This window comes from Crinia signifera, chromosome 9, assembly GCF_055691185.1.
Source record: "Crinia signifera chromosome 9, ASM5569118v1, whole genome shotgun sequence".
Taxonomy (NCBI): Eukaryota; Metazoa; Chordata; class Amphibia; order Anura; family Myobatrachidae; genus Crinia; species Crinia signifera.
This window is the reverse complement of record NC_139225.1, coordinates 85,051,890-85,068,687: the sequence shown is the minus strand read 5'-3', so window position 1 is coordinate 85,068,687 and position 16,798 is coordinate 85,051,890. Positions and strand designations below refer to the sequence as shown.

General features: G+C 43.7%; 1 protein-coding gene across 3 annotated transcripts in view; it reads left to right on the top strand.

Moving 5' to 3' along the window:
- Nucleotides 1-16,798, top strand: part of TENM1 (teneurin transmembrane protein 1) — a 726,432-nt gene that overhangs the window by 590,969 nt on the left and 118,665 nt on the right. For all 3 annotated transcript variants that reach the window (XM_083159336.1, XM_083159335.1, XM_083159334.1), the window contains one exon: nucleotides 12,105-12,337. In XM_083159336.1, coding sequence (XP_083015462.1) covers nucleotides 12,105-12,337 — 233 coding nt within the window. The remainder of the gene's footprint in view (nucleotides 1-12,104; nucleotides 12,338-16,798) is intronic.

Sequence of the window (16,798 nt, the reverse complement as noted above, 5' to 3'; positions counted from 1 at the left end):
CAGCATATATAAAGTTTTGTATGCAAGTCAATCGTTATAAATGGCGCTGCAAGTTTGCTGAATGTTGTGTATTTGTATGGGCATTTTTTTATTTATTTTATTAGAATCAGAAAGCATTGTCCATTGATTTTACTGCAAAGGATATTTAATAAGGGGAATACTGTACATTCATAGCAGTTCCTATCTTCCTAAGTTCCTTGCCTCTTCATCTGTTAAGGAGATATGGCTGCAGCACAGGGTTTATGGAGTAGACTTCCAGCTTTTTTTAGCCAAACAATAAGAAAGTTACTGTCTGTATTGGACAGTGCAGGAGTTACTGGTGGCACTGGCCGTATGTGTGCAGACTGCTCTCTCCGGCATCTGATCTATATGCTCCACGGGCTAATTGCCTGGGATATCTCAGCCTTTAATCAGTAACTAGCACAGATGGCATACTCAGCTGCTACAGTAGCTGCAGGTCATCGAGGTACAGTGCTCAGTGGACTGTTCTGCCGAGAGTAAACGGGAATCAGATCTCAGCACCAGTTACAGCACCCATGAGTTGTTCATGTTTCTTTCCTCTCTTCTCCACTTCCCCCTGTCTGGAAGGCAAGGATGGTAACAAACTTGGCAAACGCAAACAGTAGATGTGTGGCAGGGACTGCTGAGTGGCGTGTGGCTGGGGCTACTGAGGAATTTGGGGCTTGAGCTGTGGCTGGGTGCCCACCTGCTAAAGGATTATGGTAGAGATGATTTTCACCTGCATATTGTCTTCTTACATTGTGTACCAAAGAAAACACATAGGAAGGGCAGTGTATCCCCATCATAAACCTGTATATTTACTTCCCTCATTAGTCCATCCCTTTATACACATTCATTATTCCCATTCTGGAATTATGCTTATAACACTGCCTGATAATATTAATATAGTATGGCATATTCTACATTTACAGATCATAGCCCCAATGAGTTATCTTAAAATATTAAATTCAATGTCCTGACACACTTATTAACACTCAGACCAAACCCCTGAACCTAGAAACCTGATTTACTAATCAACACCAAAAGAATCAAATCTGGATTTGGGGGTGACATTCTGAACCCCCAGAGTGACAAGGCTGCTTTCATTAATCACACCTTACTTCAGTCGTTGGGACAAAAATGAAATAAAAGTCTGTGGATTCTGTGCTGCAATCGATGATGCTTATCCATTATGAGAAACCCTTTCTCTGTATTCTTAAAGGTAGTTAACATGTGCTACTAATCAACTTGGCTGCAGTTCATTAGTGACCTCAATCAAAACCTGGGCTGGATAAATGTTCAACTGCTGTTATCCTGCTTTAACCAGTTTGGAGGTGATTTGCCTTGGTTACTACTTTTTGTGTAATCCACCTGGGAATAAGGAGGAGAAACCTATCCTCCGCTTTAGCCAGAAATTACTGCCCAGAGAATGCAAATGCTCTTCGGTGGAACAGGAGTGTTTGATGATTTAAATGGGCGGTAGAATCATCAAAATTTGCTGGAGTGTTGCACACAAAGCAAAATACTCATGCAATTCATTGGTTTTTGGCCTTGCAGCCATTTAAATTTGAAGTGTAGCATCATCCTGGGAAGCAACACTTACATGCAGATGCCCTTTCAAGAAAGCTTGTGGGTCCTGATATTCCTCACAACTCTGTGGCAAAGCTAGGGGAGGTGGAGGAAGAGGATAAAAAAACAGCATTGACTAGCATCCATCTGCAATATACTGTAAACTGGATTTTGAACTCAGGAGCCTGCAAACTGGAAAGGTGTGACTCATAGTCAAAGCTAAAATTGACTATGCTGTGGTGTGTTCTCTATGAGGCCGGATCAATTTGTATATAGCTCTTTCGAAAGTTGTAGAAGCTCCATGCAAACCAAAGACAGTACTTACTGGAAAAGAGACCATGTGGGGTGGAAAAGGTTGTTTTGGCCTCAGCAGTTTCAGTCAAACTTTTCAGTCTACTTTTTCCAATACCCTTCTATTAAGTCAAGAGTCATAACTATGCTTTTGCTGCTGCTGAGCCCTGGACATGTGCTTATTCAGAAGTGGCACAATCAGCCCTAAATACTGTTGAGCCACAAACTAATTGATGTTAGGCTCCTGAATTTTATTGGGGCAACTGCAATAGATTATAAAGGGCAGAGACATCTTAACAGCATTGTAGAACCTGAAAATTCAGAGGTAACCATTTAAAAAAATCATACATTCCCCCCTGCGTTCTTGCGCTATCTCTCCACATGCTTCCAGTGAATGGCTATCAGCACCCTGATTTGTGGAAAACTCCAGATATTTACCAATAATCATGCTGATAGCCATTCTGTGGGCCAGATGCACTAAGCTTCAAAAGTGATAAAATGGAGAGTGATAAACAACCAACCAATCAGCTCCTGCCTGACATTTATCAAACACATAATTGAAGGAATTTCTGCGCTTTACCCCTATATACAATGATAAATGGAGATAAAAGCTTATTTCTCAAAAAGCTTTTTATTGGTGCAAAAAACAAACAAAAAAGTGATATAGACTGATCGGTGTCAGGTATATACAGTGGATTGAAAAAGCACGTAAGAATGTCTGTGTCACAAGGCTGTGACCCTTGATGCTTAATTCTGAGCAGTGAGGGCTGGCCTGTCCCGGTAACCTGCTGAGGGTATCCCCTGGGGCTCTCTAACTACGTCACTGTTGATGTAATGCTAGTTGGGACGGTAGTTAGTCTGCACGGTTAGGGGTTCAGTTGGTTGGTCGGGACGCCCCCCCCCACTGATCAGTTTGCTCCTGACCGTCCCGACCAACCAACTGAACCCCTAACCGTGCAGACTAACTACCGTCCCAACTAGCATTACATCAACAGTGACGTAGTTAGAGAGCCCCAGGGGATACCCTCAGCAGGTTACCGGGACAGGCCAGCCCTCACTGCTCAGAATTAAGCATCAAGGGTCACAGCCTTGTGACACAGACATTCTTACGTGCTTTTTCAATCCACTGTATATACCTGACACCGATCAGTCTATATCACTTTTTTGTTTGTTTTTTGCACCAATAAAAAGCTTTTTGAGAAATAAGCTTTTATCTCCATTTATCATTGTATATAGGGGTAAAGCGCAGAAATTCCTTCAATTATCTCTTACCTCTGCAGTCTGATCTTCTGCACTTTTCTAGCAGCTAACCCCGCACATCTGCACTTAGTGCGCAGTCTCACAACCAACTTTTACCTTGACTCATCTAAAGATCAAGTGAACTGCAGCAAAAGTACACACATGGGCCTCACTGATATAAGACTCAACAGGGAAGGGAGAGCTGAAGTACTCTTCTCCTCCCTAATAGAGCACAACCCCAACACAGAAGCGACCACTTTTTGTGATACATTTCTAAACTTAGAAAAACTCATAAACAAGGAAACTAAATTATGGTGGGACACGTACACACTAAACTGGTACATACAAAATAATTTAATACCAAAAGGACTTACCATCAGCAAAGCACCGACACACAACCAGGAAAACCAAACATGTATGCACCAATGGGAGAAAATCCTCAAAGATTGCTCCTTTAAATTGATGCAGCTACTCGTAGACGACAACCACACCAAGTTAGAGGCACTAGACAAAGAAATTAAAACTCTAGACAACATTCTAGATCCCTACAAAAAAGAGGAACACTTTATTAATCTAACAGAACTCACGAGTTCAAAACTTAAAAAGACGGAAAGCACAATTATAGAGAAAAAGAGAAACAAAATACTCAGGGACAAATTCCACATAAAAAAAACCATTGATAGAAACGACAAAAAGAAAAAAGCCCACACTACCCTGAAACATAGACACCTGCTACCCCTACCAATACAGAAAGAATCACAGAGACTCACCAATAAGAAGAACCTAACCTACCAACAATATATGTCCAAAATCCACAAACACATAGTTACCAGCCCAAACCCACCAAAACCAACTGAAAACCCAGAAACTAACGACGAAAACAGCACAACAGACTCAGAAACATCGTTCTCCACCCACGAGACCGAAGGACTTCCTAACTACCCCAGACTAGCTAGGCTATCACTAGGCCTGGGGTGGAACACCAGTGACATTTCAAACATTTCAACCCACATAGGAGAACCACAGAACCCAATCAGCCCGGCACAAGCACAATTACCTGACAGAACAAACACATTGGATTCTGACATAGACAAAGAATTAGAATCCCTGACAAACTTTTCAATACATCACAATCCAGAAACTGACAACACTGATATCCCCGCGATAATTCTTACTGAACAGACAGCTGTAACCACCACAGCAACCACATCTGGGAACGACACAACACCAAAAACATGTGTAAAATACCATCCGTTTTTTTTAGGGAACCCACCAGCCAGGGCAACACAATCGCAACGGAAAACCGGCAAACGCACAACTTCAACAACAAAAAAACAAGGAGGGGGTGCAGGGGAGGAGAAAAAAAACAAAAAGAAGCAGAACCAGGACACAGAGGCACAACTAGGCAAAGGGATTTTCAACCTTAGCAACCACACATTAACAACTGACCATTTACGCTTACTGGACAAAGGGTTGAAATTTGCACCCACAAACAAACTGGATAAATTCCAGACCTATTTAGACCTTCACAACTTCACCCGCAAGCTAGCACTCAAAAAATACTTTTCATCAACAATACCGACACAAGTTAGAAACGAAGCCGACCAATACAAACACACCAATTTAAAACCCCCATCTACCTTTTATCCCAGTCACATGAATGGCCCACAAATCAATGCATTCACAAAAATGGTCGAAAAAGACCTAGAACAATTACACCTCCATAATACCAAGAACAACCTAACCAATAAGGAATTCTCCGCCCTTAAAGAACTACAAGACCTACAATCAATCATAATTAAACCTGCAGATAAGGGCGGAGGAATTGTTGTTCTGAACAAAGATGACTACCTTACAGAAGCACACAGACTACTCAATGACGAACAGACATACAGCAAACTCACAAGAGACCCCACAGAGCAATTTCATAGAGAGCTAGAAAAACACATACAAAAAGGACTACACACAGGAATACTAAATCAACAGGAATACAAATTCATACAGAAACATCACCCGGTAATACCCGTATTCTACTACTTGCCAAAAATTCATAAAGACCCCATACACCCACCAGGCAGACCAATAATTTCGGGTATTAATTCACTAACCACCAACCTGTCAGAATACATAGACACACTACTCCAACCGTACGTACAAACACAACAATCACACCTAAAAGACAGTACACAAATCCTCAATAAATTAAAAGACATCAAGTGGGAGGAGGACATGTGGTTGGTTACATCAGACGTAACCTTACTATACACCATAATAGACCATCAACAGGGAACAGACAGCATTGACTACCAACTTAGGAACGACCCCAGCATGACAGCAGAACAACGCAAATTCATCACTGACAGTATACTATTCATTCTGAAACACAATTACCTCTGGTTTGAGGATCAATTCTACATTCAACACACTGGGACCGCGATGGGCACGAGATTCGCCCCAAGTTATGCCAATCTGTTCATGAGTTGGTGGGAGGACAACCACATATGGCAGAGTGGGCACCTTGGGACGAATCTCGTGCTCTGGACACGCTATATAGATGATGTTTTCTTTATATGGCGCGGCCCAGAACACACCCTACAGCAATTCCTCACAAACATGAACATAAACAACAACAACCTGAAATTCACCAACAAGTACAGCAGAACAGACGTAGAATTCCTTGACTTACACATATTCATAGAGAACCAACAATTACATACTAAAACATATAGGAAATCAGTAGACGTCAATAGCTTCATACACTCCACCAGCTGGCACCACCCCAACTGGTTAATGGCAATACCCAAAGGACAATTCATCAGACTAAGACGCAACTGCTCAAGAACCACAGACTTCCAGACACAAAGCGCACATCTTACCACACAATTCACAGACAAAAAATATGACCCAACCTCAGTAGAAGTTGCCTACAAAGAAGTACACCAATACAAGAGAGAAGACCTTCTAAAATACAAAGATAAACAAGACAAACCCCAAGAAATACGTTTCATAACAGAATACTCCCAACACTCCAAAGAACTTCAACACATACTGCGTAAACATTGGCCACTGCTCAAAGAAGATGACCAAATAACAGACCTCCTCCCAGCACACCCCAAGATCACATTTAGAAAAGCACCAGACATCAGAAGTAAACTAACTAACAACCATATCCCCCCACAACGGACAATACAAACCACAATTGATAAGTACAATGAAACAGGAGGTCACTACTACTGCGGCACATGTATAGGCTGCACCAACGCAAACAAAAGAAGCACCAAGCCTATAACCGAGTTCACATCCACAAGCACACAAACCAGATATAAAATAAAAAACCAAATAACATGCAACAGTAAAGGAATAGTCTATTTATTAGAATGTCCATGCCACAAGCAATACATCGGCCGCACCATTAGACAACTTAAAATACGTATAGGAGAACATATCCGCAAAATCAAAACAGGGTCAGATGAACATAACTTATCCAAACACTTTAAAGAACATCACGGGAGCAACCCAGCAGGTTTAGAATTCATAGGCATACAAGAAGTACCACAGAGCTGGAGGGGAGGAGACTATATTCACCGCATAAACAAAATAGAACTGAGATGGATCTACACCATGAAAACTTTCTCCCCACGGGGTCTTAACATAGACAATGAAATCAAATCCATAGTGGGTAAAAAGTAGAAATAAAGAAAAAAAGAAAAAAACCACACCCAGCAATTTTTTTTTTTTCTCCATACTGTAGCACTCCCAACGATACCACTCACTCATTCCGTGAATTAACCATTTAAAAAAAAATTTTTTCACAAACCTAAGCATTCCATTTTACCTCAACAAGTACCAGCATATTCTACTTTCCTAATACCACCCAAATGCTACCCAGGCACTTTTATATACAGCAACCAATCTCCCACAGAAAACAACAGATCTAGCTACCTAGACAATTATCACCAAGACTGACTGATGCACGAACCAATCAGTGAGCCAGAAACGAACCAATAGGAGGATAAACACCGGGCCAAGTCCCGCCCTCCGTCCCTATATACTGCCTGCTATCCATCCAAGACATTTAACTCCTTAGAAGAAGGCCCACGGGCCGAAACGCGTCGGAGACATACCCATTCCAGCACTTTCTTACACCCAAGTCTCCTCCAACCCCCAGGAGTCGAGCACACGGAGCTCCGTTTGGACAGGTACGCTCCCGGCGGACGAGATCTCGCGAGATCGCCCGACCCGGAAGTCACACCAGCCAGCGTAGAAGCACCGTGTACCCGGAGCTGCAGGAGCAGCCCGGGACTTCCAGCAACCAGCACCAGAAGCAAGCCGCCAGCAACGAGGGACCGAGACGCAGCCAGCGCGGGTGCACCACCCGAGGTAAGGGACGCCGTCCTCCGGTGCCACCCAGCGCAAACGCTCACCACCCACCAACGTACTGTACTCACCCCCGCTGCCGTTTGCCTCAGGACCACGCTCACCCTAGCCAGTCCTCCACACCAGGAACTGAATTGGGCAATATACTAAACCCCCCCCCACTGATCAGTTTGCTCCTGACCGTCCCGACCAACCAACTGAACCCCTAACCGTGCAGACTAACTACCGTCCCAACTAGCATTACATCAACAGTGACGTAGTTAGAGAGCCCCAGGGGATACCCTCAGCAGGTTACCGGGACAGGCCAGCCCTCACTGCTCAGAATTAAGCATCAAGGGTCACAGCCTTGTGACACAGACATTCTTACGTGCTTTTTCAATCCACTGTATATACCTGACACCGATCAGTCTATATCACTTTTTTGTTTGTTTTTTGCACCAATAAAAAGCTTTTTGAGAAATAAGCTTTTATCTCCATTTATCATTGTATATAGGGGTAAAGCGCAGAAATTCCTTCAATTATCTCTTACCTCTGCAGTCTGATCTTCTGCACTTTTCTAGCAGCTAACCCCGCACATCTGCACTTAGTGCGCAGTCTCACAACCAACTTTTATCAAACACATGTCTGTGACATGGCAGGTAGGAGCTGATTGGCTGGCTGTTTATCATTCTCCATTTTATCACTTTGGAAGCTTAATGCATTTGTCCCACTATCTGATTGCAGGCTGTAAGGCAGGTAGATATTGATGCCTGGCTGTTCTGATTGTGTAACACCCCCCTCCCCACCCCTGCATGAAGGCCCCAAAAATTGTGGGACACTGGGAAGCTGCTCAGTGTGTCTATACAGTACAACATTAAGGTGGGCCTAGTACAGGGGGGCCCTAACCAGGTTGCCCCAGCTTGACTCACTCATTTAAAGCTTGCAGTATTTAGTTTGGTTCCTGTTAAGTTGCGATCTTAAGAAAATGTATCAAATATATGTTGTCCTTTGAAATACATTTTAGATTTCAAGTAAAATTCAGGTTTAACAATGTCATCATAAAAAATGTACTTGCATTATTATCCAATTTTCAACTTTGGGTGTATGAACTTAATAAAAAATATTTTTATAGAAGTATAAAAAACATGCAAGGTTTTGTTTATGACGGGTGAGCTCTTGCCTTGTTGTGATTTGCCCGCATAGTCAACTTGCATACATTTTCTTTTTCATATTTAATGATAGACTGCTGCACATTGTTCTGTGTAGAAATCAAGGCCCAGGGGATATTGAAATGCCTAAATACACCAAACAACTACTAAGCCCCTGAACAGTGGTTCCTGCTGCTAGGAGAGATTAAAATGTCTGCAAAGCAGAAACTCTAATTGCAAGCAAGGCATCTCCATGGCAACGTCAATCAGTTTTCTGTATTTGTACATGGAAGTCTCTATTTTGAACCCAAAATTCAGACAATTGCCGTTTTCTGCATAAACAAATGTATCTTTAACGTTATAGGAAATGTTCAACCAGCCTACATTAATCAGCGACTAATTATCTATTATCTTGGTCTAGGGGCATTTAATCATATATTATTTAGCACTGGCATAGTTCTTCTTGAGTACATATATTTGGGCATGTTCAGCCACATGAGAAAATTACACTCCAAGAGTTTTAGCATATGTTGCAGTGCAAGTGAGCAATTGAAATTCAAGGATACTGTAGGCAAGCAATATCTGATAGATTAATCTTAGATAAAGATGATATAAACAAAAAGCATAAGCTTAAAAAAATAAAAACACCAAAAAATTGTATTCACAACTATTTTCTGTATAATATCTATAAAAGTATATATCCCCTTTATGTTGTGGTGAAAATGGACAAGGAAGATCAGCCTGTTTCACAGTATATTGTAGTTCTTTCATGTCTAGAGATGTTTGAAATTTGACAACCAGGGCTTGATTTACTATGTTCAAAAAGGAAGACAAAAACAAGCAATTAGGCAAAACCACATTACGGGTGGGAAGGAGGTAATATGTGCATAGAGATTTCGATTTAGGTGGGGGCTGGTGCTCAAAATAAAATGTAAATAGCAGTATAAGGTACTCTTTACCTAGCACGGCGCCCGCGATTACAATCGCGGGCGTCGGGGGTAAAAAATCGCGGGCATCGCGGGTAAATCAAAAACGGGTGCGACGCGATGCCCGCGATGCCCGCGATTTTCCCATAGGGATCAATGTTAAAAGTCAGATTGGTCGCGATTTTAGCGTTAATTGGCTCAATGCCCGCGATTTTTACATAGGAATCAATGTTAAATGGGCCACAGAGCCCTAATAGTCCCCCTGAAGTGTGAAATGGCCCCCACAATTTTTAACGCCACCCCACGATCAACGTGAACCCGAAGCGTGGCGAGCGCAGCGAGCCCGCGAGGGGCGGCGGTACGCGTCCTCCGACCTTTTCATACCCCCACTATCCACGTCGGCGTGGAGTTGAGAATAGAATAGTGTGGCGAGCGCAGCGAGCCACCGTGCCCGAAGCGTGGCGAGCGCAGCGAGCCCCGCGAGGGGACGCGGATACCTTCACAGTTATACGCGTCCCCTCACGGGCTTCACAGGTGTCCGTGGCGACGCGGACACCTGTGAAGCCCGCGAGGGGACGCGTTTACCTGTGAAGGTATCCGCGTCCCCTCGCGGGGCTCGCTGCGCTCGCCACGCTTCGGGCTCGGTGGCTCGCTGCGCTCGCCACACTATTCTATTCTCAACTCCACGCCGACGTGGATAGTGGGGGTATGAAAAGGTCGGAGGACGCGTACCGCCGCCCCTCGCGGGCTCGCTGCGCTCGCCACGCTTCGGGTTCACGTTGATCGTGGGGTGGCGTTACAAATTGTGGGGGCCATTTCACACTTCAGGGGGACTATTAGGGCTCTGTGGCCCATTTAACATTGATTCCTATGTAAAAATCGCGGGCATTGAGCCAATTAACGCTAAAATCGCGACCAATCTGATTTTTAACATTGGTCCCTATGGGAAATCGCGGCCATCGCGGGCATCGCATCGCACCCGTTTTTTAGTGCATGCGATGGTCGCGATGGTCGCGATGGGCGCCGTGCTAGGTAAAGAGTACCCAGTATAATAATAAATCAGACTAACATTTGTGATCTACATGCAAAAGCAGCCAGTATTTACACAGCACAGAAAATAAATGTTTTTGTTCCCCTTGCAAGACACAACGTTAATTACTTATTTTTGCTTTACTTACAAACACGAATCAGGCCTGTCCCATGAGGCCAAATTGTATATACTTTATAGATCTATTCATTTAGCATTCATGTAAATTACCACTTTGTATACGGGATGTTTGGGGTTTGAGCATGCGCATTTATGCGCATGTGCAAAACCTGGGAGCAAACGGCTTCAGCGAGTTTCACACTCGCCCAGTCGTTTGCTCCAGAGGGGGTGGGTCAGAGCAGGGGAATGCGCAGTATTTTATGGGTGTGCCATGACAACAGTGGGTGTTCCCCTGGGAACGCAGGCAGGAGATGCCTGCTTGGGGCGGGCGGCTGACATTACATGACACAAGGGCCTGCCCCCTTTTCGGCCATCTCTGGCTGAAATAAAACTGAGGGGTAGATTTATTAAGCTCAGAGAAGTGATAAACTCTCTGGTTTTTATCACGACCAATCAGCTCCTACCTGTGAAGCTACAGGCTTGGTTTGAAAAATGACAGGTAAGAGCTGATTGGCTGGTGATAAAAAACCAGACAGTTTATCACTTCACCAAGGCCGGTGGGGGGAGTATGGCTATGACACATTGCAATATTATATTACTGCATCTATCACTTGAACCAAAAATACTTGATCACAACCCAAAATACAGACTTACTGTAGTTTACCACAACTTCACTTAATTGGAAAGTATTGCTTCAGCATTTAATGCTCCTACTTTATAATGTCTTCTCAAAGCAGAGCACATAATTGACTTCAAAACAAGGAGAGCCTTATAAAGAGGTTGGCATACAGTTTAATGAAACTAATATGCAGAGTGCCTGTTGCCCTCCCTGCAGTTTTTCTAAGTGCAATACACCTGCTGGTGAGCAATGGTGGTGTAGTGTATAGAAAGAGTATTGTATCTATGGGGTAGATGTATGAAGCAGTGATAAGGGAGGAGAAGTGATAAAGTGCCTAGTTTAAAAACGGCCAGTTAGGCGCTGATTGGCCGGTGAAAAAGGCACTTTATCACTTCTCCTTTATCGCTGCTTCATACCTCTATATGCCATATTTATCAGCTTCCATGCACATTTGCATATTTTCCTACCCTCTCAGAAGGGCAGAGAGGCTCCCGAAAATCATCTCCCCCTCCCAGGCCCCTGGAAAGGTGGGCAAGCCTCCCGCATGCCCCTGGACTCCCCGCATCTCCCCCACTCTGTCATTTAAATACTGCAAATCAAGCTCTTCGGGGAGGGGCTAACATGATACAAACTTGCCAACAGTTTGATGAGATGGATATCAGTCCCCACCGGTGCTCCTGACAGTCTCCTCTCCGGGCTTCTCCTGGGGAGGAGAAGGGAAAAGTAGGTATCGATGCATATACAACAGTGAATACTAATAGTGCAAATACGTTGTACATAATAATAAACCACAATATTATTTCTTACAGCACTAGCCCAGCTCACAAGTATTACTTGGCAGTGGACCCTTCTTCAGAAGCTGTTTACCTGTCTGACACCAATACTAGAAAAGTCTACAGAGTGAAATCTCTCACAGATGTGAAGGAGCTGACAAAGAACTTTGAAGTGGTTGCAGGGACAGGAGACCAATGCCTTCCTTTCGACCAAAGTCACTGTGGAGATGGTGAAAAAGCAAATGAAGCTTCACTGAACAGTCCAAGAGGTAAATTAATATAAACAGCATATGTACTAAGCTTTGGAGAGGGATAAAGTATCAGTGAATCAGCTCCTAATTGTATACCTCCCAACTGTCCTGATTTTTGTGGTACAGTCCTGTTTTTGTACATTGTCCCACTCGCAGGACATAGTGTCCCAACATGGCGGGGAAGTTCACCAACTTTCCCCCCACAGCAGCAAATAGATGCTCTGGGCATGCCTCGCGATTTAGGGACTGGGGGCATGCCTTGCGATAGAGGGACTGGGGGAATGCCTTGTGATAGAGGGACTGGGGGAATGTCTTGCGATAGAGGGACTGGGGGCATGCCTTGGGATAGAGTGACTGGGGGCATGCCTTGGGATAGAGGGACTGGGGGCATGCCTTGGGATAGAGGGACTGGGGGAATGCCTTGCGATAGAGGGACTGGGCCTTGGGATAGAGGGACTGGGGGCATGCCTTGGGATAGAGGGACTGGGGGAATGCCTTGCGATAGAGGGACTGGGGGAATGCCTTGTGATAGAGGGACTGGGGGAATGCCTTGTGATAGAGGGACTGGGGGCATGCCTTGGGATAGAGGGACTGGGGGCATGCCTTGGGATAGAGGGACTGGGGGAATGCCTTGCGGTAGAGGGACTGGGGGCATGCCTTGGGATAGAGGGACTGGGGGCATGCCTTGGGATAGAGGGACTGGGGGAATGCCTTGCGGTAGAGGGACTGGGGGAATGCCTTGCGGTAGAGGGACTGGGGGAATGCCTTGCGGTAGAGGGACTGGGGGAATGCCTTGTGGTAGAGGGACTGGGGGAATGCCTTGCGGTAGAGGGACTGGGGGAATGCCTTGCGGTAGAGGGACTGGGGGAATGCCTTGTGGTAGAGGGACTGGGGGAATGCCTTGCGGTAGAGGGACTGGGGACATGCCTTGTGGTAGAGGGTATGGGTTTATGTGGTAGAGAAACTAGAGGCATGCCTTGGGATGCATTTTGCTAATACCCTTTCCCCTTTTCTGTGAGCAAGCAGCAGATACAAGTCACTGAATGTTGAGAAGTATGCCATGTTAAGAGCTGGTTGATTGATATTTTATCTCTCTCCTCTGCTTAGTAAATTTCCCCATATATCTTTTGCTAGTTCTTGTTAACGCTTTTTTTTTACAAGAGTAAAAGAATACATACAAAAACACCTTGATGGTAAGAAAACTATATGAAAAACAAAAACAAAATGTACATGTGGTTTTGACGGGTTTGCACTATATAAAAAGGGTTCTCATTAAGCTGCTGCTGCTGCTGAAACTTTTCCTCCTGCTAAGTTCCTTTGTGCCTAATATTTGGCTTTGTATGTATGTAAAACCAATTCTTGTGTAGTTAATATTTTGCCTAGTCTCTGTCCTGAGCTACTCAGTTATTGCTGCTACTGTGCCCTGTAAACTCCAAAGGGTGTCTTCGAGTCAACACATTAAATACACCCTCTGGGGCTTACTGCTCAGGGTAATCCACAGATTCTGCACACATCGCAAAATCTATGGGATAATACATGTTAGCTGTGGGTTTACCATGTGGGGGAAATTGCCTTTTTAGAAAACATTCCCATACATTTGTCATGAGTCAGAAGAAAAGACTTGGCTGTGCGGCAGAACACATTTGGACATGAGTGCTCTGTCCCTCCTGTTTGTCCTTCACATCTAGTCAAATATTGTAGCAATTTGAAATCATTTTAAGACAGACGATTACGAGAAAAGCACATTTTAATTAGACTTGGATAAACTTTTGAGAATAATTAACTATTCCCCACTCGTGGAAAGACAATAACAATGTGTTCATCAATAAATCATGATGTAGACAAGATAATTAATATTTATTTAGTACTTGAAGCCATCACACAAAAGTTTAATTGCATGTATGTATGTATGAAATGAATAATGTGCATGTGATTTGTGCAATTCTAGAACAATAAAAAGCACCCTTCTTGTGTTAGTAATATGGTAGTCATACCGGTGTAAAATATGAATGAATCTATATTAAGACATACAATACAGCATACGGTAATAATACAATAAATAGTAAAGAAGTGGTTGACAACAGTCACAAGTCCAGATGCCCTAGTGTCTGATGCAGAATGCTGTTCTGGCTCCACTGCTACCCAGAAGCAGAGAAGAATATACCTCCCAATGATCCGCAAAATGTAGTCCTCATTGTAACAGATATTCCCATCTCATAGAAAATGTTGGCAACAGCCTCTCCTACCATACTTACCTACCCTCCTGGAATGTCCGGGAGGGTTCCGAAAATTGGATCCCCTCTCCCAGCCCCCCAGAAGGGTAGGCAAACCTCCAGCATTTAGCAGGATCAAATACCAGCATTTGCAGCTCTTTTGAGGAGGAGACAGTGCTTAAATCTCTTCATTTAGAACCTCCCCGAAGAACCCCGAAATATAGCATTTGTCTGAAAAGCTGCAGAGAGTCACCTCTCCAGGCTTCTTCAAACAAACAAAAAATGGAGATTTCAATAACTGAAAGTATGTGACACCTGCAGGGTTGTCAAGTGTTGGTACCATGTACAATTATTTATGGCCAATGTGCTAGGAAAAAACAGTGCTGGTGGCTTCCAATCATAAAATACAGATGGGGCTCCCATTGTGCCGTCTGTCATTCCACGCCATCTGTCCTGAACCTAAGGATGACATATAAGCACAATATACTTAATTTTTTTTTATTTTGGGGGAATTTCTTAATTAGAAAATTTTTCTAAGGGGTGCCATGAAAACAACGCTAATAACGGCTCCATTATTCACTAACGTTTGTGAGCCATGTTATATTATATTAGTACAGTATATGGTCAATAATGTTGACAGTGTCTAGTTTGACAATCCATAGGTTGACCACTATTTGTCGACAGGCATGCACATGAAATAGGTCAGCATGACGTATTGACAGAAGTCAACAAAGACAACAAAATGTAATAAAAACTCGTGTCAACCTTTTCCTGTGTTGACCATTTATTACTTTTCGACCAATAGTCAACCTATTGAATGTTGACTTAATAATACTCACCAATTACTACATACATCTATGAAGTAAAGCCCTGTACACACAGGGTGATTGAAACCATTATCGATGGCAAAATGGTCACTGAGCTACTATAACGCCAGTGGTTTCTCGTGTTGTGGGAGATAAATCTCTAGGAGCGCACTCCCGCAGCCAGCCTTTAATGGTCACTGGTCATAGGAACATGCAAAAAATTGCTGGTCACTGGTGCACAATGCACTGTGCACCAGAGACCAGCGATTTCTAGTCAAAATGAAGTAGATACAGAATGAGACAGAACAGCATGCAATTTACAGACAAAATCGCTGGTCCCTGATGAAAACGATACTGAGCAATATATTGCTGAGAGATATTAAATCAAAATTGCTCAGCGACCATATTGCACCTTGTTCAAAGCTTTGCCAGAAATTGGAATCCAGGAATATTTTTGTGAGTTATATTTTTAGTTTTGGAGTGAAGCATATGACAGCAGCACGTCTCGGAGTCACAGCTGTGCCTCTGAGTTCAAAACCAAGGCCAATTTTGTGAGACTTTTGTTACAAAGCACTGACTTATCAAAGTGCTAATTAGCATAAAAACAATCTCCCTCGTTACCTAGCATCCTGGAAGTATGACCTGTACTGTAGGTCATTTTATAGAATTAGCCTTGGGGAGCCCATTATTTTAGAGCACATTGTTCACTGGATAAACAGCTATTTCAATTAGTAATGTGTTAGGGAGAAAATGATAAAACATGGATTTTTTTAAAAGCAGCATATTGAGAGTAAGATGAATTATGGAACTGGTTTTATAAACCCCCCCCCCCCCCCCCCCCCCCAACATAATAAAAGTCAGTCTATTCTGACTTTTATTTCCGCCGCTGTTTGCCGAAGACGGGGCAGGAGCTGACATCATGTGATTTCAGCTGCATGCTTCTACAAGAGTTTTTATGGGGATGACCCCTGCATGCCCCCGATGCTCCCTCCCCGCAGCGAATGGCCTGGTGTAGCTCGCCAAAGCCGTTCACTTCCGGGGTTTGCATATGCACAGAAATGCACATGCTCAAACCCCGACCATTGGCGCTGGGACCGAATTAGAATCACAACGAGTGATCCTGAATTGGTCCCTACTTGCAGCAATAGAAATAAATGTTATTGCTCATATTTAAAAATAAAATGAAAAATTGTCTGGTTTGTTAATGTTCTGCCTCCTGGCGTTATTATGGCAGCAGAAGTAAGTTGTGACTTCCTACCTTACCAGCCATATGGTTATTAGGCAGCAGCAGTAAGTGGTGACTTCCTACCTTACCAGCCATATGGTTATTATGGCAGCAGCAGTAAGTGGTGACTTCCTACCTTGCCAGCCATATGGTTATTAGGCAGCAGCAGTAAGTGGTGACTTCCTACCTTGCCAGCCTTATGGTTATTAGACAGCAGCAGTAAGTGGTGACTTCC